General features: G+C 44.8%; 1 protein-coding gene across 2 annotated transcripts in view; it reads left to right on the top strand.

The window, feature by feature from the left end:
* Window positions 1–18,400, top strand: part of Adam9 (ADAM metallopeptidase domain 9) — a 66,442-nt gene that overhangs the window by 30,067 nt on the left and 17,975 nt on the right. For both annotated transcript variants that reach the window (XM_052162159.1, XM_052162158.1), the window contains exons 12-16: window positions 6,151–6,322; window positions 8,778–8,870; window positions 9,717–9,912; window positions 15,376–15,481; window positions 17,724–17,907. In XM_052162159.1, coding sequence (XP_052018119.1) covers window positions 6,151–6,322; window positions 8,778–8,870; window positions 9,717–9,912; window positions 15,376–15,481; window positions 17,724–17,907 — 751 coding nt within the window. The remainder of the gene's footprint in view (window positions 1–6,150; window positions 6,323–8,777; window positions 8,871–9,716; window positions 9,913–15,375; window positions 15,482–17,723; window positions 17,908–18,400) is intronic.

The following is an 18,400-nucleotide window of genomic DNA, read 5'->3' as shown; positions in this document are numbered from 1 at the left end:
GTGTGACAGGCAGCAGCATCCTGTGAGGTACAGGTGTGGGACAGGCAGCATCCTGTGAGGTACAGGAGTGTGACAAGGCAGGATCCTGTAAGACACAGGTGTGGGACAGATAGCACCCTATAAGGTACAGGTGTGAGATGGGCAGCATCCTGTAGGGTACAGGGGTGGGGTGGGGAACATCCAAGTACAGGTGTGGGACAGACAGCATCCCTCTCCTCTGAGCGGGTGGGGCCCCCTGGGGGAATCCCTTTACACTGGCACTAAAAGTCTCTTTGAGGCTAGGCACTTCCTCTCCCACTGGGGACAGACAAGATAGCCCAGCTAGAACAACATATTCCACAAACAAGAAACAGCTTTTGGGACAGCCCCCATTCCAGTTGTTTGGGACCCACATGAAGACCAAGCTGCACATCTGCTACATATGTGCAGGAAGGCCTAGGTCCAGCCCGTGTGTGTTCTTTGGTTGGTGGTTCAGACTCTGAGAACTTTATGGGTCCAAATTAGTTGACTCTGTTGGTCTTTCTGTGGAGTTCCTATCCCCTTCAGGGCCTGAAATCCTTCCCCCTACTCTTCCACAAGAGTCCCTAACCTCCATCCACTGTCTGGCTGTTGGGTGTCTGTATCTGTCTGAGTCAGCTGTTGGGTGGAGCCTCTCAGAGGACAACTTGTTCCTGTCTCCAAGCATAACAGAGTATCATTAATAGTGTTAGGGATTTGTGCTTGCCCATGGGATGGGTCTCAAGTTGGATCAGTTATTGGTTGGCCATTCCCTCAGTCTCTGTTCTATCCCCCGAGCCTGGATTTCTTGTCGACAGGATAAATTTTGGGTTGAAAGTTTGGTGAGTGGGTTGGTGTATCTATTACTCCACTGGAGTTCCTGCTTGGCTAGAGGAGGCTGGCCTCTTCAGGTTCCATATCCCCAATGTAGTGAGTCAGCTAAGGTCACCCTGAGCAGCCTGCTAGCCTATGGGACCTCCATTTTCCTGCTGCCTCTTTCCCCATCTCCATCAGACCCGAGACTCCTGAATCATATAGTTAGCTTTCCTCCTGAAACCATCTTTTCTGCTGGCTGAGCCCCTTGGGCCAAGCCAAGCTGCCCTGAGCAGCCTGCTATCCCAGGGGACCTCCATTCTCCCACCACCTCTACTCCACCTCCGTTAGACTCCTGAACCATACAAGATTCACTTTCTTTCTGTTGTATGTAGTAATTCAGTTGTCCTGGCACCATGTGTTGAAGATGATGTGTTTTCTCCAATGTGTAGTTTTTGGCAACTCTGTCAAAAATCAGACGGCCTTATTGTGTGTGTAGACTAGAGCATGCCGTGTCTGGGCCCTCTCTTCTGCCCCATTAATCTCCAGTCTGCTTTTGTGTCGGTACCATGCTATTCTCACTACCATGGCTCTGCGGTGTACCTTGAAGCCAAGCATGCTGATCCCTATCTGGCATTTTTTGTGGTCGTATGTTTTTGTTTTTGTTTTTGTTTTTTTTTTCGTTTTTTCCAAGACAGGGTTTCTTTGTGTAGCCTTGGCTGTCCTGGAACTCACTCTGTAGACCAGGCTGGCCTCAAATTCAGAAATCCGCCTGCCTCTTTTCGTATGGTTTTTAAGATTGATTTTTCTGTTTCTGTCACTGGAACTTTGGGATTTCATTGACTCTCTAGCTTGATTTTGGAAGGCTATTTTCACAGCATCATTCTTAGGATGCATGCACGAGAGGGCTTTTCATCTTACAGTGGCTTCGGTTTCTTTCTTCAGTGTTTTAAAGTTTTCCTTATAACCAACTTTCACATCATTGGTTAGTGTTACTGTAGTGTATTGTATTTTAATTTTTGAGGCTATTGTTAATGAGATCGTGTCCCTGATATTTTTTTCTCAGTATGGTTGTTACTGCTGTATAGGAAGGCTGCTGATTTTTGTATACTTATTTTGTATCCTGTCACTTGGCTTATAGTTGGAACAGATTTTTTTTTTTTGTACCTTGCTCTAGGGTCACATGTTCAGACATTGTTTATGAGAAAAATGGGGTTCAACTGCGGAATAAGAAGCCTCTTTAAATAGCCTTTGCTGTGGGTGGACACTGCAGGTTGTAATTAGGGACTGGCATGTAGAATAACCATATGCTGGCCCAGCTACTATAGCTGTCTGATGAATAGTTCTACAGACAGCATTATCCCATAAGCTGTGTGGAAGCCACAGTCAGTGAGAGCAAGTCGGCCATTACAAGCCTGTTCTACTTAATGGCTTCATACCTGGTTATCCCCACAGACGCCCCCACGTTCACTGCTGCTGACTTTCCTCTGTGTTTTTAGTCTCCGGTGCTTCCTTGAAATAATCGATTGGTCTTCCTGATCTCAAGGATGCCATTCTGACTCATCGTCTGTGGAGTGGATTCTGGGAGAGCTCTGTTTCAGACTTCCTGTTTAGCATAGCAGCAGTTCTGGGCCTGCTGACGTGAGTCAAAGGGCGTGTGTTTTGTTTGGTCTCAGGCCTGGTCACAGTGGCCAAGTTTCGATCAAGAGCCATAGCTGACCATGGTCTCTTCCATCTTTGCTCAGGCTTATTCATCTTCTTACTCCCTACTTCCCGAAGGGCCATTGGCTTCCTTATCAATCCCAGGACATGCTGCCGTGCCTTAGAGTATTTGTTCATGGTCTTCTTTCTGTCTGTGATGTTCTTTCCTCAGATTTCCAGTTTTGACTGAAGTGTCATGAAAGTTTTTGGATTGACCAGCCTCCCATAATTATTTGCTTCCCTTTTCTCCAGACTATCACCACCTTCTATTATTCCAACAAAACTATCCACCTAAGTTTGCAGTCTGCTACATTCACTAGTGTGACCTTCACAGAAAGGGTTTCTGCCATGTTCATGGCTCTGTCCCTTGAACTGAGGAGAGTACGTTATGCAAACTGCTACCCAGCATGTCCTGGCAGATGAGCACAGGCTTGATAGGTTCAACGGGTCCCATGATAGCTTCAAGAGTAGTGAGGAAAATGCAAAATGGGTTCTATTGCCCAGAACCTGTGGGAGGAGTTTTCTCCCACAAGTCAGTTTCGCCTTTGCATTATTGTTTTTATTATATGTCTTTGTATATATGTGCCTTTCATACATATATATTATCAGTCATAGAACATGTACATAGTGGACAAATAGCACATGGTATATATGCATACACTGTATGACATACGTTTATAAATAACACAGGTAAGCTATGTACATTATATATATATGTGTGTGTATGTGTGTGTGTGTGTGTGTGTATGTAATTTAAAAATCTGTGATGTGGCTGTGTGGGGTTGGCATATGACTTTAATTTCAGCACTCAGAAAGCAGAGGAAGGTAATCTCTGAGTCTGAGGGCAACCAGGGCTACACAATAAGACTCTGTATTAAAAAAAGTAACATTGATATTTACTGTTTTTGAGATAGTCTTTCTCTGTAGCCCAGGGCAGCCTCGATTTCTCTCTCTTGCTCAGTTTCCTGAGTGCTGGAACAGTGCACACTATACACAGGTGCTAAAGGTTACTGTTGTTAGGCAGATTAGCATAGCCATTGTCCCACATAGTTACTCAGATTTCTTTTTGTGTCAGAAGAACCTAGAACTTATTCCCGTAGCAAACCCCCGTGTATTGTAAGGTGGTGATGGCGGTGCTCATGTTGTGCCTCTATGCTGGCCAATCTTGCACGTCTGATGACATCACCCTCTCCCGTCAGTCTCCCCATTCACTCCCTCACTTTTTATTTTCTACTCTTCGCTTATCTTTTTCTTTTCTTTTACAGTTTCACATATGATCAAGATCATGTGATATTTTTCTTTTTTGTGTCTGGCTTATTTGACTAATAAGAACCCTCTAGGTTCATTCATCTTGTGGCAGATAGTGTGGAGGCGGAAGATTATATATGCACATACATGTCTATGCATGCACAAGCACACATAACAGTATAAGCACACGCATGTGTAATGGAATGCATGCCTGCATACTGTAGTACATTGATCTGTGTGTCCATTGATGGGTATTCAGGCTGTTTCCAGACCTTGGCTTCAGTGACGAATGCTGAACAAGAGAATGCACATGTCTTTATGATGGAGATCTCAGTTCCCCTAGGTTTGTAGCAGAGGACGGACTTCTGGGCCTTTTGGCATCTCTGTTAATTTCTTTAGGAATACCATGTTGTTTTCTGCTGGGTTTGCTTTTTTTCATAGCTTTACCTGGACTTTTCCTTCAGGGTTTTGTAACAGTCACTGGAACAGGGCTAAGGGATGGATGGTTTGTGGTTTGCTTTGCATTTCCTTGGCGATGCAAACCACCCTTTTCACGTAAACTGTTGGGCCTTTATTGTCTCCATCTGAAAATGTCTACTCAAGACCATTTTCTCATTTTTGAGGTATTTTCTAATATTGACTTTTCCTTATATATTTGGTTATTAACCCTTTGTCAGATACATGGTTTGAAAATATTTCCTAAGAAGGAGCTTTTTCCAAGTACCAAAGAACAGAATTGGATCTTTATGCTTTGTGTACAGGATATCAAAATGGATAAAAGACCTAGGCACACAAGACGTAAAACCATTAGCAGAAATTCCTTGCTATTAGCCTTAGCAATGATATCATACCCAGAGTTTAGGTTACCAGATAGAGAGATTGATAGACAGGTAGACGACTATCCCAGATAAAATTTTAATAAAATATGGGTTTGTCAACAATTCCTGGCCTTGTGTATATTTCTTACAGATTTTCAAAAGTCAAAATCATCAACAAGACCACCTGGTAACAAGTAGTTACTGCGTGTGTGGATCAGGTGCACTCAAGAGCCCTCCTGTGAGCTCAGGTGCTCCTCACATGTCCTGACAGTTCTCTAGGCTGCTCCTCGTGTGCTCCTCACACTCACACATGCCTCACACAGGAACAAAGTCACCAGTATTGGGATGGTGTCACAGTAAGGAGAGGAACAAAAACATTTCTCTTAGATGCCTTTCTACTGAGTGAGCCCAGGTTTGAATTCTCTACTTCACAGTGTCTTCTGACATGCCTGTCTATATGTAGGTTGTATGAATTTGTATCTGTGTCTGCATGAATGCTGTCTTGTGAACATGTTCCTGTCTCTGTCCTTGTGTGTCTGTCTGAATGTATGTGTGTGTGGTGTATGTGTGCATGCACATATGTCTGTCCCCAACAAAGGATTTGCTCTGTGTTTATTGAACAGCACAGGCAGCATCCCATGGGGAAGGAATGGAATACTATATAGAAATCTGTAACAGTTTTATAAGGGATAAAGTCATTGACCCAGCTGACCCAGATAACAAACAATATTACAAATACCACTGTTTATCAAATAGTATCTGTGTGTTTCATTCAGTATTCATGGTGGATATTCACTTATACGATTAGGGGCATAGAGAGAGAGAGACAGAGAGACAGAGAGACAGAGACAGAGAGACATACCAAGAGAGACAGAGAGCGACACAAACCCAGAGACAGAAACCCAGAGACAGAGGAACACACACACACACACACACACACACACAGAGAGAGAGAGAGAGAGAGAGAGACAGAGAGAGACAGAGAGAGACAGAGAGAGACAGAGACAAAGAGAGACAGAAAAAACCTATTCAAATATATGAGCCTTGGGGCCATTCTCACCCAGACCACCACAGTGACTGAACAATCTGGAATCACCCTTCCTGCGTTTCTCATGGCTCCCGTATTTGAGTTGGGGGAGAGGAAGACAAGTGAACCATATGCAGGTAACAGGATTGGGAAGCGCACAGTAGCTTCCAGTGTCTGAATGTAGCATCTTAGCGAAATGAAAGCTCAGTTCTGAATGAGACTGGGTAAGTTTTTAAGGTCTCAGTAGATTAAAGGTCTGTGGTTTTTGGTTCAGTGTATTAACAGGTGATGTTCTTGGAAGATGCTCTCGTGGAGGCACACACAGCACAGGGTAACTTTCATGGTGAACTATGTCGTTACTAAGTGAATCCTATATTTATTAGGGATAGCTGTTGTCATTTTTGCCTACTTTTGTTTATTTTCTGCTTTGTACAGTATTTACTGTATTAATTTATTTATTAAGTATTTATTGTTAAAGATCTGACTAAGATCTTTCGAGGTGAGCAGTGACGTGATGTGAGATCTCTTTCTTACTATTTATTGTAGAGGGTCCAGAAACTTCAGCAGTTGCAGTGCCGAGGACTTCGAGAAACTAACTTTGAACAAGGGGGGGAGCTGCCTGCTTAACATCCCGAAGCCCGACGAGGCCTACAGCGCACCCTCCTGTGGTAATAAGCTGGTGGATCCCGGGGAGGAGTGTGACTGCGGCACACCAAAGGTCAGTAAGTCCTCAGAGACTGCGCTTTAGTGCTCCATCAGGCTGGCTCTTGTGTTACAGACATGTTCCTGGGACTGCTCAGCTCCCAGGAGGCTAACTCATGATGCTGTGACTTCATGCAAGGCCTGTGGTTTCTTCTTTTTAAATTTTACTTATCCCTCTTTTATCTTTGTTGTAGTTATTGGATTACTTGTCACTGGCATTACATAATTGTTGAGTTCCTTTCTGTATTCACCATTCTGGCCTTGCTAACAAAGACATATTTGTTGAGCTGGATTCATTTACTAAGTAACTGCAGCTGACTCCTCCTCCAGCGTCCATCTGTCAGTGTCTGCATTCTGCTTCTCTAAGCACTTGTGTCTGTCACCTGTGGGTGCCTACCTCCATGGCCCTCAGCCATGTCCACCTTCACTGTTACTGTTGTCCCGCCACATTCCTCTCAGTATACCCATTGGACCTTCTCCCCTTGGGCTGCCATTAGATTCGGGTCATATTTGTTCAGATGTAAGGCCCACTGTGTTATTCTCAGGGTTTTTCCTTGACTGACCACACTTGGTCTTGAAAACCTGCCTGTGTCCTAAGAGAAAATTGTTCCCTTGTCTTCTGTGATTGATGTAATCCATGACTTGTGTTAAGCCTCTGGGATCGCCTGACCGACAACTAGAGAGAAAATTGCTCATGCTTAGAACTGGGGCGTCGTTAGGTAGGTTCTGGCTCTCGGAGGGACCATTATCACCTCCAGGGTTATAACTTCATTTAAACTGTGTATCCATATGTGCACATAACATGAATGTTATGTGTAATTTTAGATAAGCATACGACAACATATCCCCTGTGCCTTTTCCAACCCCCCTCAGTGTGTATCTCCCACTCCCTCCCTCTCCTTCCTGACCCTTCTCCATACTGCCCTTGCAACCCACCCCATTCCTTATGTTTTCTCTGCACATGTCCCTGGTGTCTAAGGCAGTGGAGTAGACTTCCCTGCATCCACTCACCATATGTGTATCTTGTGATATATGTTTACCTCTTTTACCTTTATTTGGAAAACTGTGCTAATTGCTAGAGTTCTGTCTTTATCTTGGATATATATAATTTGTTAGATACTTGATTTGCACATGTCATTTAATAGTTCTCCTTCAGTAATGTATAGAGTCTTAAAAGCACAGAGCTTTGATTTTGATGAAAGCCATTTGTCACTTTGTCCTTTTATGGCTGATGCTTCAACTGCTTCCACTTTGTACAGATTCTCCCCTGGGAGATTTCTAGTTTTATACTTTACATTTAGGTCCTCGAGCCATCTTGACTTAGTGGTGTGTGTGTGTGTGTGTGTGTGTTTGGAGGTAGAGGTTTTAGCTCATTTGTTATTATTTTTGCTATATGATAGAAATGCTGATGACCCTGATTTGATTAATGTATTTGACTATATGAAATATTATAGTCTCGTAGATATGTAAATTTATTATGTTAACTTAAACAGTTAATTCTAGAACTTTACTATGAAATAATAGTAGGCAGATAAGAGGTTGTAGAATAGAGCGTAGAACTTCATGTACTCCCTGGCCTGTCCCTCCTAGTGGTGACAGCTTACAAGGCTATGACACATTTATAGGACATTAAGACTGCTGGATTCATATAGGTGTCTGCGTGTGGGAGGTTGGAGGTGAAATGTTACTGTCATGGAACAAAGCATGGTGACAGAAGCCAAGGAAAATGCTGCTCAGTGTAGTGTATGTACTTAGCATGTGTGCTTGGTGTGCATAGGCCCTGAGGCCAAGCCCTCACCTCCTGCCCTGTAAGAAAAGGAATAGTTTGCCTGTCCAGAGAAAAGAGTTATCCCATGGTAGTGGGAACCCGAGCAGAGAGAAAGGCGTTCATGGATACTTACTTCTCTGTGGTCCCTCAGAAGTCACGTGTCCACTGTAACCTGCAGTGTAGCTGCTTTTGGCAATGGGGTCTCTGAGGAAGTAAGATTAAATAAGCACAGGAGGATGGAACCCTGACTCACTAGGATCTTTAGAAGCTTTCCTTCCAGTGCCCGCTAAGAGTCTGGCCATAGCCCGTCAGCCAGCAGGCCCAGAGAGGGCAGGCCCAGAGTCTCTGTGAGCGCTATCACCTTACATTTCTAGCTTTCAGAACTGGGAGAAAATAAATGTCCATTCTTTAAGTCCCTCAGTCTTTGGTATTTTATTATGGAGTTACCACCTGTCTTGTGAAATGTGTTGAGACTTAAATACTTGTGCTATGGACTGATGCGCCTTTTTTTTATTATTAATTTTTAAAATAAATTATTTTCTTTATGCCCCAGGGAAGGAGGATGTCTGGGGAGTGGGGAGTGGGGAGATTGGTGTGTCTTACAGCACCACTAGGAGAGAGCAGGCTGTGGCTTGGTCAGAGTGAAATCACAGGGCAGAAAAAGAACTTTCCTTCCTCATCAGTGGTTGTTCTCTGTTTGCAGGAATGTGAGTTGGACCCATGCTGTGAAGGAAGCACTTGTAAGCTCAAGTCGTTTGCTGAGTGTGCATATGGAGACTGTTGTAAAGATTGCCAGGCAAGGACTTCTCCCCACCAGGAGCAAATCAGAGAAGGAAAATGGCTATCTGGAAATGTATCCTCTGAGACCTCTGTATACCATTTTTATCATATAACCGTTTTATATTTCATCCCACTTCTATGCATTTAAAGGGCACTTTTTATGATGAGGGGCCTATTGAGCTAGTTTGGGGGCTGGGGATTAAACCTAAGGCTTCCAAAGTTTCCTGCTTGCAGGTAAACATTCTACTAATGAGTTATGTTTCCATCTTTTATTTTCTTGATTCTCCCTTTCAAGTAACATATATCTGTTAGGGAAAGCTAAAAGACATCAAAGTATTGACTGTAGAACATTAGGGTTGGGAGTTAATTGATGAAGAAGGTCCGAACTAGATCCTTAGAACTCTTTAGAAACAACTCCCACCCCCCAACTACAAACCACAGTGGCTTGTGCTCGTGGTTCCAGCACAGAACTGGAGCTCTCGGCCTGTGCATTGCCCGGCTACTTGAGCTGCAGTGCTTTCCTTGCCTCATCTCTAAGGCTCAGCCATGCTGGCCATTTCCCCACCCCCACACTCACGCACCATGCGAACGCTGATTCCCACAGTGCTGTCGTCCATCTTATCGGACTGCATCCACAGTGTTCCTGTGTTTGTATTTAATTTGTGTTTCCTTTGGCTACACATGAGGTTTGTTTTTCATTTTAAAATATGTTTGAATTGACTGTTTTGGGCTTTGTTCACTTCTGTGTTGGGTGATTTAATGTTTGTTGTTGGGACCTTTATATATACACTGTGGTTTCAAATCTGATGGATTTGGGGAGATTATTCGATACTCCTGTCTGACTTGAATCTTATTACCGCAGTTCCTTCCAGGAGGCTCCATGTGCAGAGGGAAAACCAGTGAGTGTGATGTCCCTGAGTACTGCAATGGCTCCTCCCAGTTCTGCCCACCAGATGTCTTCATTCAGAATGGATATCCTTGCCAGAACAGCAAAGCCTACTGCTACAATGGCATGTGCCAGTATTATGACGCACAGTGTCAGGTCATCTTTGGTTCAAGTAAGTAAGCTATTTATAACAATTGATTTGATCTTATCATCTGTTTGCCTTAGGTTTTTAAAGAAGGAATAAAACATTATTGATGAGGTTCTTGTATCTCCATTTTTCCTTCTCCAGTAGCAGTCATGGTCAGGAATTTTTATGTCTAATTTGGTGATTCAGTTGATGCTTTATGTGGTCCCTTTCCGTCTTCCCACTTTGTATAGCATACAGTGTCTTAGGGTTTTCATTGCTGTGAAGACAAACTATGACCAAGAACTCTTAGAAGAGACAGCATTTAATCTGGGCTGACTTACAGGTTCCAAGGTTCAGTCCATTATCATCATGACAGGAAGCATGGCAGCATCCAGGCAGATATGGTGCTGGAGAAGGAGCTGAGGGTTCTATATCTTGTTCCAATGAAAACAGGAGAAGACTGGCTTCCAGAGAGCTAGGGTAAGGGTCTTAAAGCCATGCCCACAATGACATACTTCCTCCAGCGAGGCCATGCCTATTTCAAGGCCACGCCTCCTAATAGTGTCCCTTGCTGGGCTAAGTATATTCAAGCCATTACATCTAGTATATATGTATATGCACACACACAGAAGTGTGGGGACTGAGCACTGCACCCAGACCCTCACATATGCTCCGCAAGCACACTATTGCTTTGCTATGCCCTCACACTCCAGGTTTCTAGTTCTGATATAATGGGCTGTATGGGTCTAACATTTGCAATCATCATTTAGAATGTCCTCATGATCCATGTATATTGATACATTTCTATCACAGTATATTAGGGTATTCATTAGTTAAGTGAACCCTGATTAGTTTCTCATTTGTATGTGTATAAAGTATGTCTTTGTGTATGAGAGTGCATGCATCTTAGTGTGTGTGGGTGTGGATGCAGGCTAGTTGACCCTTCAGCTTTTGAGATGCTTCTGTCTTTACTTCCCTTTCCTCATAGGAGCACTGGACTTACAGATAGAAACTGCTTTATTTGGGCTCTGGGGATTTGAACTCAAGTCCTAACAAAGCATTTCACCCACTAAGCCATCTTCGCAGCTCCTGGTTTTCAGTTTCTATATTGATGAGAATGTAGTATAAGCTGTGAGGTTTTTTTTTTTTTTGTTTGTTTGTGGTTTTTTTTTTTAAAAACCTTTTATCTTTATGAAAAGTATTCTGTAGATTAAAAAGTGAAAAATTTATATAATTTTACTTTAAAAATTAAAGTTAATTGGTGCTTCATACTTCCATCCTTCGAAATAACTTTTACCCTCTGTAGCTGATTTTTTGTTACTTGTTTTAAGTATTTTGATGTATATTTATTCATTTTTATTTCAGGCAGGGTCTTGCTATGTATGTCAAGCTGACTTTGAATTCACAATCCTGTGCCTGCCTCAGCCTTCTGAGTGCTGGTTACTTGTCACTACACCTACTGCCCCCAGGTCTTTGCACACCCACTGCCCCCAAGTCTTTGCACACCCACTGCCCCCAGGTCTTTGGATGGCCTCTCCGTGATGCTACTCTTATTTTTATTTTTATTTTTTTAGATTTATTTTATCTTATGTGTATGAGTTTTCCTGCAAGTATGTATGTGTACCATATGCATGCCTGATGCCTTTTGAAGTCAGAAGGCATCGGATTCCTAGGAAGTAGAGCTAGGGATGGTTGTGAAACACCATGTGGGTGCTGGGAACCAAACCCAGGGCCCCTGCAAGAGCACCAAGTGTTCCTAACCATCCTGACCTAACTCATCTCTCCAGCCCCTACTGTTTTTATTTTTATGGATGATAATTTTCATTCTTTGTCTTCGTTCAACCCTGACAGTTCATGTCCATACATATATGATCACTTCCTAGTCTTCTTTCTTCATCGTAGAATATTTGCAGCGTTCACAGCAGTGTTGACTGTATTGCGTAGCAGCCATGTAAATGCTGTTCTCTGAACTGGGTAGTACGGTACAATTGATTTCCTGCCATTCTCCTTCTCTCGAATGAATGATTCTCATTATCCCTCTTTCCTTCCCTCCCTGTCTGCCTCCCTGCCTCTAGGTCTGTCTCCTTTCAGTGAGTTTGCTTACTACTTACCTTTATTGCAAAATAATTTGCAAAATTGCAAATTGTTAACGCCTATTCTGATATTGTCTTGAAATGGTTAAAGGCATCAGCTGTGTTCTACTGATTTCAATCTGTTTAAAGAAATCTAAACAGGATGTCTCTGTTTCTCTTCCGTTTTGACATGTTCTTTGTATTGTTCATGCTCTCTAGAGACCCTGAGATAATAGGACACACACACACACACACACACACACACACACACACACAGACTCATGAATCTCTGCTATCAATAGGACTGATAGAGGACTTCGGTTCAGGGGTGGCAGGCTCAGGACCCAGAAGGAGCTAGTGTCCCAGGTCAGTTCCAGTGATAGGAACATTACAGGTGTCTCAGCCTGGTGTCTGTTGGGAAAAATTGCCTCCTACTGGTTGTAGTTTGTTGTTTCAAATGTGAACTCGATTGTTTAAAGCACCCATGCGCGCATCCTGCTGTATTCTCTCTGTCAGTTAAGTATTAGCCTCATCTAAAATCACTCTTACAAGTTCAGAGTCAAGTATATGTTACCTCACATGGTGAAGGGGTGAGAGCGGGAAGAAGATGCTCTTTTCCTCACAGGCATAGTCGTAGTGAAATAAGATATCGATGGCAGTCGTAGGCCTCAGGTTTGTAACTGCTCTGTGCCATATCTCACACTTCCAGCTGCTTTCTAGTCTACATTTCGTTGTTATACTGTCCGCTCTGTGTTCTCCTTCTCTTCAGTAAGTTCCTTAGATGGTTATAGCTCCCAACCTGGTGGAGTCACCCAATGTTCATTCCTTAAGGGCCTGGCCCATGTGTAGCTTTGCTGGATTTGGTTGTTAGACAGGATGAGGTAACTACTTAGGATTCTTCTGTATCCAGGCCTGCTCGACTTGCTTCCATGTAGGGCTGTGGATCTACACCTAGCCACTTGTAGAGCTTTCCCCTGCTAGTTCAGAGACATGAAGAGCCCAGTGTAACTGAGTATGTAGTGTGTGTTCCAGCCCAGTGGGGTCATTATTGGGGCATCTAGTGGAAGAATTTCCTCTTTGGACACCCAGACCTCTAAGCTATTAGAGCATGAAGTCATACGCCAGGAAGCATGTTTTTGCTAGTGAGTCATATTGCTAAGTGTTGCCACTCCCATTCGCACCCCTTAAGATCTGAGCACTGAATTGTGGTTGTCATTGTTGGACCTGCTTTAGAGCACATATAGCTTTTTGAAGAAATGGTGCTCCAGTCCATCAAATTGGTACCATCTGACTTGCATTGTAACTGAGTATCCTGTGCATTTCCACTGCTGTAACAAGCCATTGTAGTAAAAGTAAAATACTGTACTTAGTGATATGGATAGGCCTGTAATCCTAGCCACTGCAGAGGCAGAGGAAGGGGCAGGGGCAGGGGCAGGGGCAGGGGCAGGGGCAGGGGCAGGGGCAGGGGCAGGGGCAGGAGGATCGCCTGAGCTTTAGAGAGCCAGCCTGTGCAACTTAGTGAAATCTTGCCTGAAACAGTATCAAGTATTAGGAGGGCTAGGTGGTGGAGCACTTGCCTAGTGTGTATTAGTCACCAGCACTTGAAGGAGTGGTGTATATATGCCTGGGCACATAGTGCTGTCTCTTCTGTGATAGAAGGGGAATAGTCTAGCTGCCCTGGTATCCAGATGCTATCTGATGCTCAGGAAAGGGTGCCGTATCAGAGACGCCGTGGATTCGGGCGACAGCAGAGGTGCCTGGGAAAAGGGGCTGCCAGCAGTTCCCGGAATGGGTTTTCCTTTCTATTGATTGTTTTGGCCCAAGCACCTCAGTTGGTCATACTCATGAACTCATCCGTCTCCCCTTCCCGGCAGAGTGAACCACAGCATGACTGTGGGGTGTCTCAGAAAGAGCATTGCAGCTGTTCACATCCACAGTGCTCAGAACCATCTGTGACATGCTCGTTCTCTTCCTGGTCAGGGCTTGGTAGGATTCCCAGAGTGCTCATGCATGCTAGACAAGGGCTGAGAAAGCCGTGGACGGGAACCTGTGGTCCCTCAGCTGTCTGCATTTTGGTTCTCATGGTGCTAGTGGGCTCCTATCCCCTGCACCCTTACATTTTGGAATGGGCCATGTCTGACTGAGTCCTGTTTTCAGCGCATTTACCCAGGTTGCAGTGGCCAGTGACTGGCACTGTGGATTTCCACAAAAAGCCTTCCTAGGATCCTCCCTTCCCACTGCTCTCGCCTTTATCCTTGAGTCAGCGGGAGCAGCACACACATGTGACCCAGTCCCTTTCTGCATAGCGTGTGGGAAATCTGTAACTTTCCCTGTTGCTCTGACTTGGACAGGAACACTGTGGTGCTTTCCTGGGCAGCGTTATGGATATCTCTCCGGTGCCCACTGCTCCCTCTGCTGCTCTGCCTCCTTTCGCCCACGTCCACCTTCTCTAAAGTTAACTTAGCCTCACATCAGGCATGCGGGCTGGGTAAGGGGGTCTGACTCAGGAGGGAGGAAGGACCCACAATTTGACACAGAAATACTAACAAAGCTCTTAGGGAGGGAAAAATGAAAGTAAGTGATGCACAGACATGTAAGAAAATGAGCGTGGGTTTGTCACACGGTGTAGGTCTCACTGTATTTATTTAATGTCAGCATCCATGTACAATAAAAACATGTGGTGGTCTCTGCTGTGCTTGGAGAGAGAGCCGAGTATGTGAGAGCAGACAGCAAGTGGCTGCCAGCCGTAGCTTACTGCATGAGCTGCCTCGTGCTGCACGGCTGTGAAGAGTTCCAGGGAGATATACTTTGGCTTCTGGTTTTGGAGAGGTTCAGTCCACGTTTTCTCAGCCCCGTGAACATATGAAGAATACCATAGCGATGGGACTGTGTGGTAGAGAGCCTCTCTACCTCATGTCGGATAGAGACAGGAAGAGAAGGGCTCAGGGGGCTGAGGCAAGATAGAGCTTCCAGGGCACATTAGCCCCTCCTCCACTTCCCACTGACCCGCCCTCCAACTAGATTCTGTCCCTTTCTTTTCCCTATTTCCCAATAATCCTATCACATTATGAACTCATCACTGATTGATCATCTAGAAGATCAGATCCCCTGGACACACCTCAGGCACACTCAGGCAGGCTTTATAATCTATGTCTTTCTCAGTGCAATCGAGTCAACAATGCTACCCATCTGGTTCTTAATTGTAATAATCATGTAATGGTGTTTGTTGTAGAATTTGAGTGCTTGGATCTAGGCGTCCACGTGCAATCTGAGTTTGCATGTCTTTGCTGTGTGTAGAACGGAAGTGCTGTCTGTGTAAGGCTGAATGTTTCCAAGTGTGCAGATGGTTCCTACAGGTGTGTGGAGGATCATGGAATACTTGTGCTTCTCACCAAAGTTACCATCTCTTTTCTTTCTTAAATGTTGACTCTTGCAGAAGCTAAGGCTGCCCCAAGAGATTGCTTCATTGAAGTGAATTCTAAAGGTGACAGATTTGGCAACTGTGGTTTCTCTGGCAGTGAGTACAAGAAGTGTGCCACCGGGTAAGTGGGGACAAGGGTGTGAAGGGTCAAGAACAAGGGAGTAGGGGCCCCTGAAGTCCTCTGTACCGGCTCCCGAGACTGGCCTTCCTCCTGCTTCAAGTGCTTACCGTCTCATAGGCAGCCCTCACAGCAGGCTTCAGGGAGATGTGCTGGGAGCAAGCCTGGGGAAGCCACTCTTCTCCTTGCGTGTACATCAGGGAGCTAGTGGGCTTAGAACCTTGTTTTGTTTATCCATGACCTGCAGGAAGATTCTTGAATGAATATGCCCTCTTTTCTTCACACATTCTCTCTTCAGTAAACCAGTCTCTGACTTTGTCGTATATACAGAGCACCTGCAGTACTAACTGGACCTCTCATTAGTTCTTTGTCAGCCTTACATGCATTTAAAAGGATGAAGTAAAACTTTTATGTTTATTTTTGTAGGCTGGTGAGATGGCTTACAGGTTAAAGTGTTTATTACCAAGCCTGACAACCTAAGTTTGATCTCCTGATTCTAGCAAGTTGTCCTCTAGCTTACTTGTGTGCAGGGAATACGTGCATATAAATGCATAAACTTATGTAAAAATAGGTTAAAGCAATTAATAATACATCAGTGTACTGTAACAAGCGAGCACACATAATTCCATTGTGTCTCCCGTTTCGTGTTTGCACCTGGCATGTACCCACGCTGCTGCTTTCCTCAGTGGGGATGCCTCTGAGGCACTGTGCGCTGCCACTGGCTGAGCTCAGCGCCATATGGTGTTGGCGAAGCATCATCGTCACTGCTGTGGCACTGTGTTGTCTTCTTGTTCCTTACTCTCGCACCTCACTGCCTCAGTGACTGTTCTGTTGGTATGAGGAGACACTATCACCAAGGCAGCTTATAAAGAATTTATTGGGGCTTAGAGTCTCAGAGGGTGAGTTTCTGATCATCGTGGTAGGGGGCATGGCACCAGGCAGACATGGTGCTGGAGCAGTAGCTGAGGGCTTACATCTAGTGACAGGGAAAGTCACCGGAGACTGGATCTCACGTTCCCTTTTGAGATCTCAAAGCCCACCCATGGTGACACACCTTCTCCAACAAGGCCAACCCCAGTCTTTTCAAACAGCTCCACCAGTTGGGAACCACCTCACTGACTGGTCATTTTCTCGCCCCTTAGCTTTGTGAAGAATGCCCCTCCTCATAAATGTATTTTCCACTTCTTTCCCACATTTCCTCCTTTCATAGCCATCGCTGTGAGGTACTTCAGTTGTCCTAGCCTGCTTGGGCCATGTTGCATAGCATCTCTGAACATGCTGCTTCTTCCCTGCCTGGCCAATCCTGGTCATTCTTCAAGCTGGAGTTCCAGTGACTTTCTTAAGGAAAACTTCTCCCATTTTCCTGACAACAGTGTGTACACTTCACAGGTGTTCCGAGTGCCAGGTGCCTCTTTCGTAAACGTGACACGCTCTGTTTTCCTCATTGCTCATAGATGTCTGCTCATTGCTCTGTTGCAGAGAAGAAACACATGCTGACAACAACTCCTACAAACGGAAGTACTTAGTTGGGGTCTGGGTGGCAGTGTTCGAGGTTTATTTTAGTCCATTGTCATTGTGGCAGGCATCATGGTGGCACACGTGGCCCCAGAGTGGTACCTGAGAGCCACACCCTGTTCTGTAGGCAGCAAGTGAGACAGACATTCGACTTGGCATAGGCTTTCAAAACCTCAAAACCCACTGCTAGTGACACTTTCTCTAATCCTTTCAGATAGTGCCACTCCCTGGTGCCTAGCGTTTGAGCATCTGAGTCTCTGGGGTCCAGTCTTATTCACACCACCACAGAACCATTTTCTAATGTTCTCTTTCTTCCTCACCTCTCCTCCTCCTCCTCTCAGCGATCTCTGTGAGGCTATGATGGCTCTGTTGACTCATGACTTATTCAAAGTTAACTGATTAATTTCCAAAATTGCTTTCTTGCAATTAATTTTATCAAGAAGACTTGGGGGTAGGAGATGGTCTGTCTATAAAGTGCTTACTGTGCAGTGAGAAGGGGGAGTGGAGAGGAGAGGGGAACAGCTTTGTTCTGCTCAGCACCCCGGCTGGGGACTGCCAGCTCCCCACAGCTTCCCACCTCCTCCCTGCTGAATTTAGGGAGAGCCATATCGAGAATCCATTGAGATTCCCTCCAGCCCAGAAACGGCCTACATGTCTACACATAAACATAAAAACAATAAAAACCGGATGCATCTTATGTTTACAGTGTTTTGTTTGTTTTGCCTGATAGGAATGCTTTGTGTGGGAAGCTTCAGTGTGAGAATGTTCAGGACATGCCCGTGTTTGGAATAGTGCCAGCTATCATTCAGACACCCAGTCGAGGCACCAAGTGCTGGGGTGTGGATTTCCAGCTTGGTTCCGACGTTCCAGACCCAGGGATGGTGAATGAAGGCACCAAATGTGATGCTGGAAAGGTAACCTAAGTATTTTCTATTTACAGACAAACAACTGTAAAAATCATTACACAAGTTGGTGGCTGGCCTCTTCCTATGAATGGACTATAATTTGTTAGCCAGACACTCTTCCTGGGAAACCTCGGTGATTTCCACAATTCGTGGGGGTGGGAGCTGGAGTCCCTGGGTTTTGTGTGTGTTTATGCCTGTGGATCAGTAAGGTTGCAGTGCTTGTCCAGCACAGAGTTTGGCAGCCCACGACTTCCAGCCATGCTTCTATATGAGTGGATGATCAGGGGCCCTTATCCCTCTAGAAAGGTGCCGGCTATACAGTCTTAAACATACCCTCTCCTCTCAAGATCCAGCAAAAGGAATGGCTGTGTGTGTGTGTGTGAGAGAGAGAGAGAGAGAGAGAGAGAGAGAGAGAGAGAGAAAGAGAGAGAGAATGAGAATGAGAATATTTCTATTTAATTGGGACTTTGAGCACACCTCTTTAAGTGTTTGAAATTCAACA

Source organism: Apodemus sylvaticus, chromosome 18, assembly GCF_947179515.1.
Source record: "Apodemus sylvaticus chromosome 18, mApoSyl1.1, whole genome shotgun sequence".
Taxonomy (NCBI): domain Eukaryota; kingdom Metazoa; phylum Chordata; class Mammalia; order Rodentia; family Muridae; genus Apodemus; species Apodemus sylvaticus.
The sequence above is the reverse complement of the archived record's forward strand: the minus strand, read 5'-3'. Positions and strand labels throughout refer to the sequence as shown.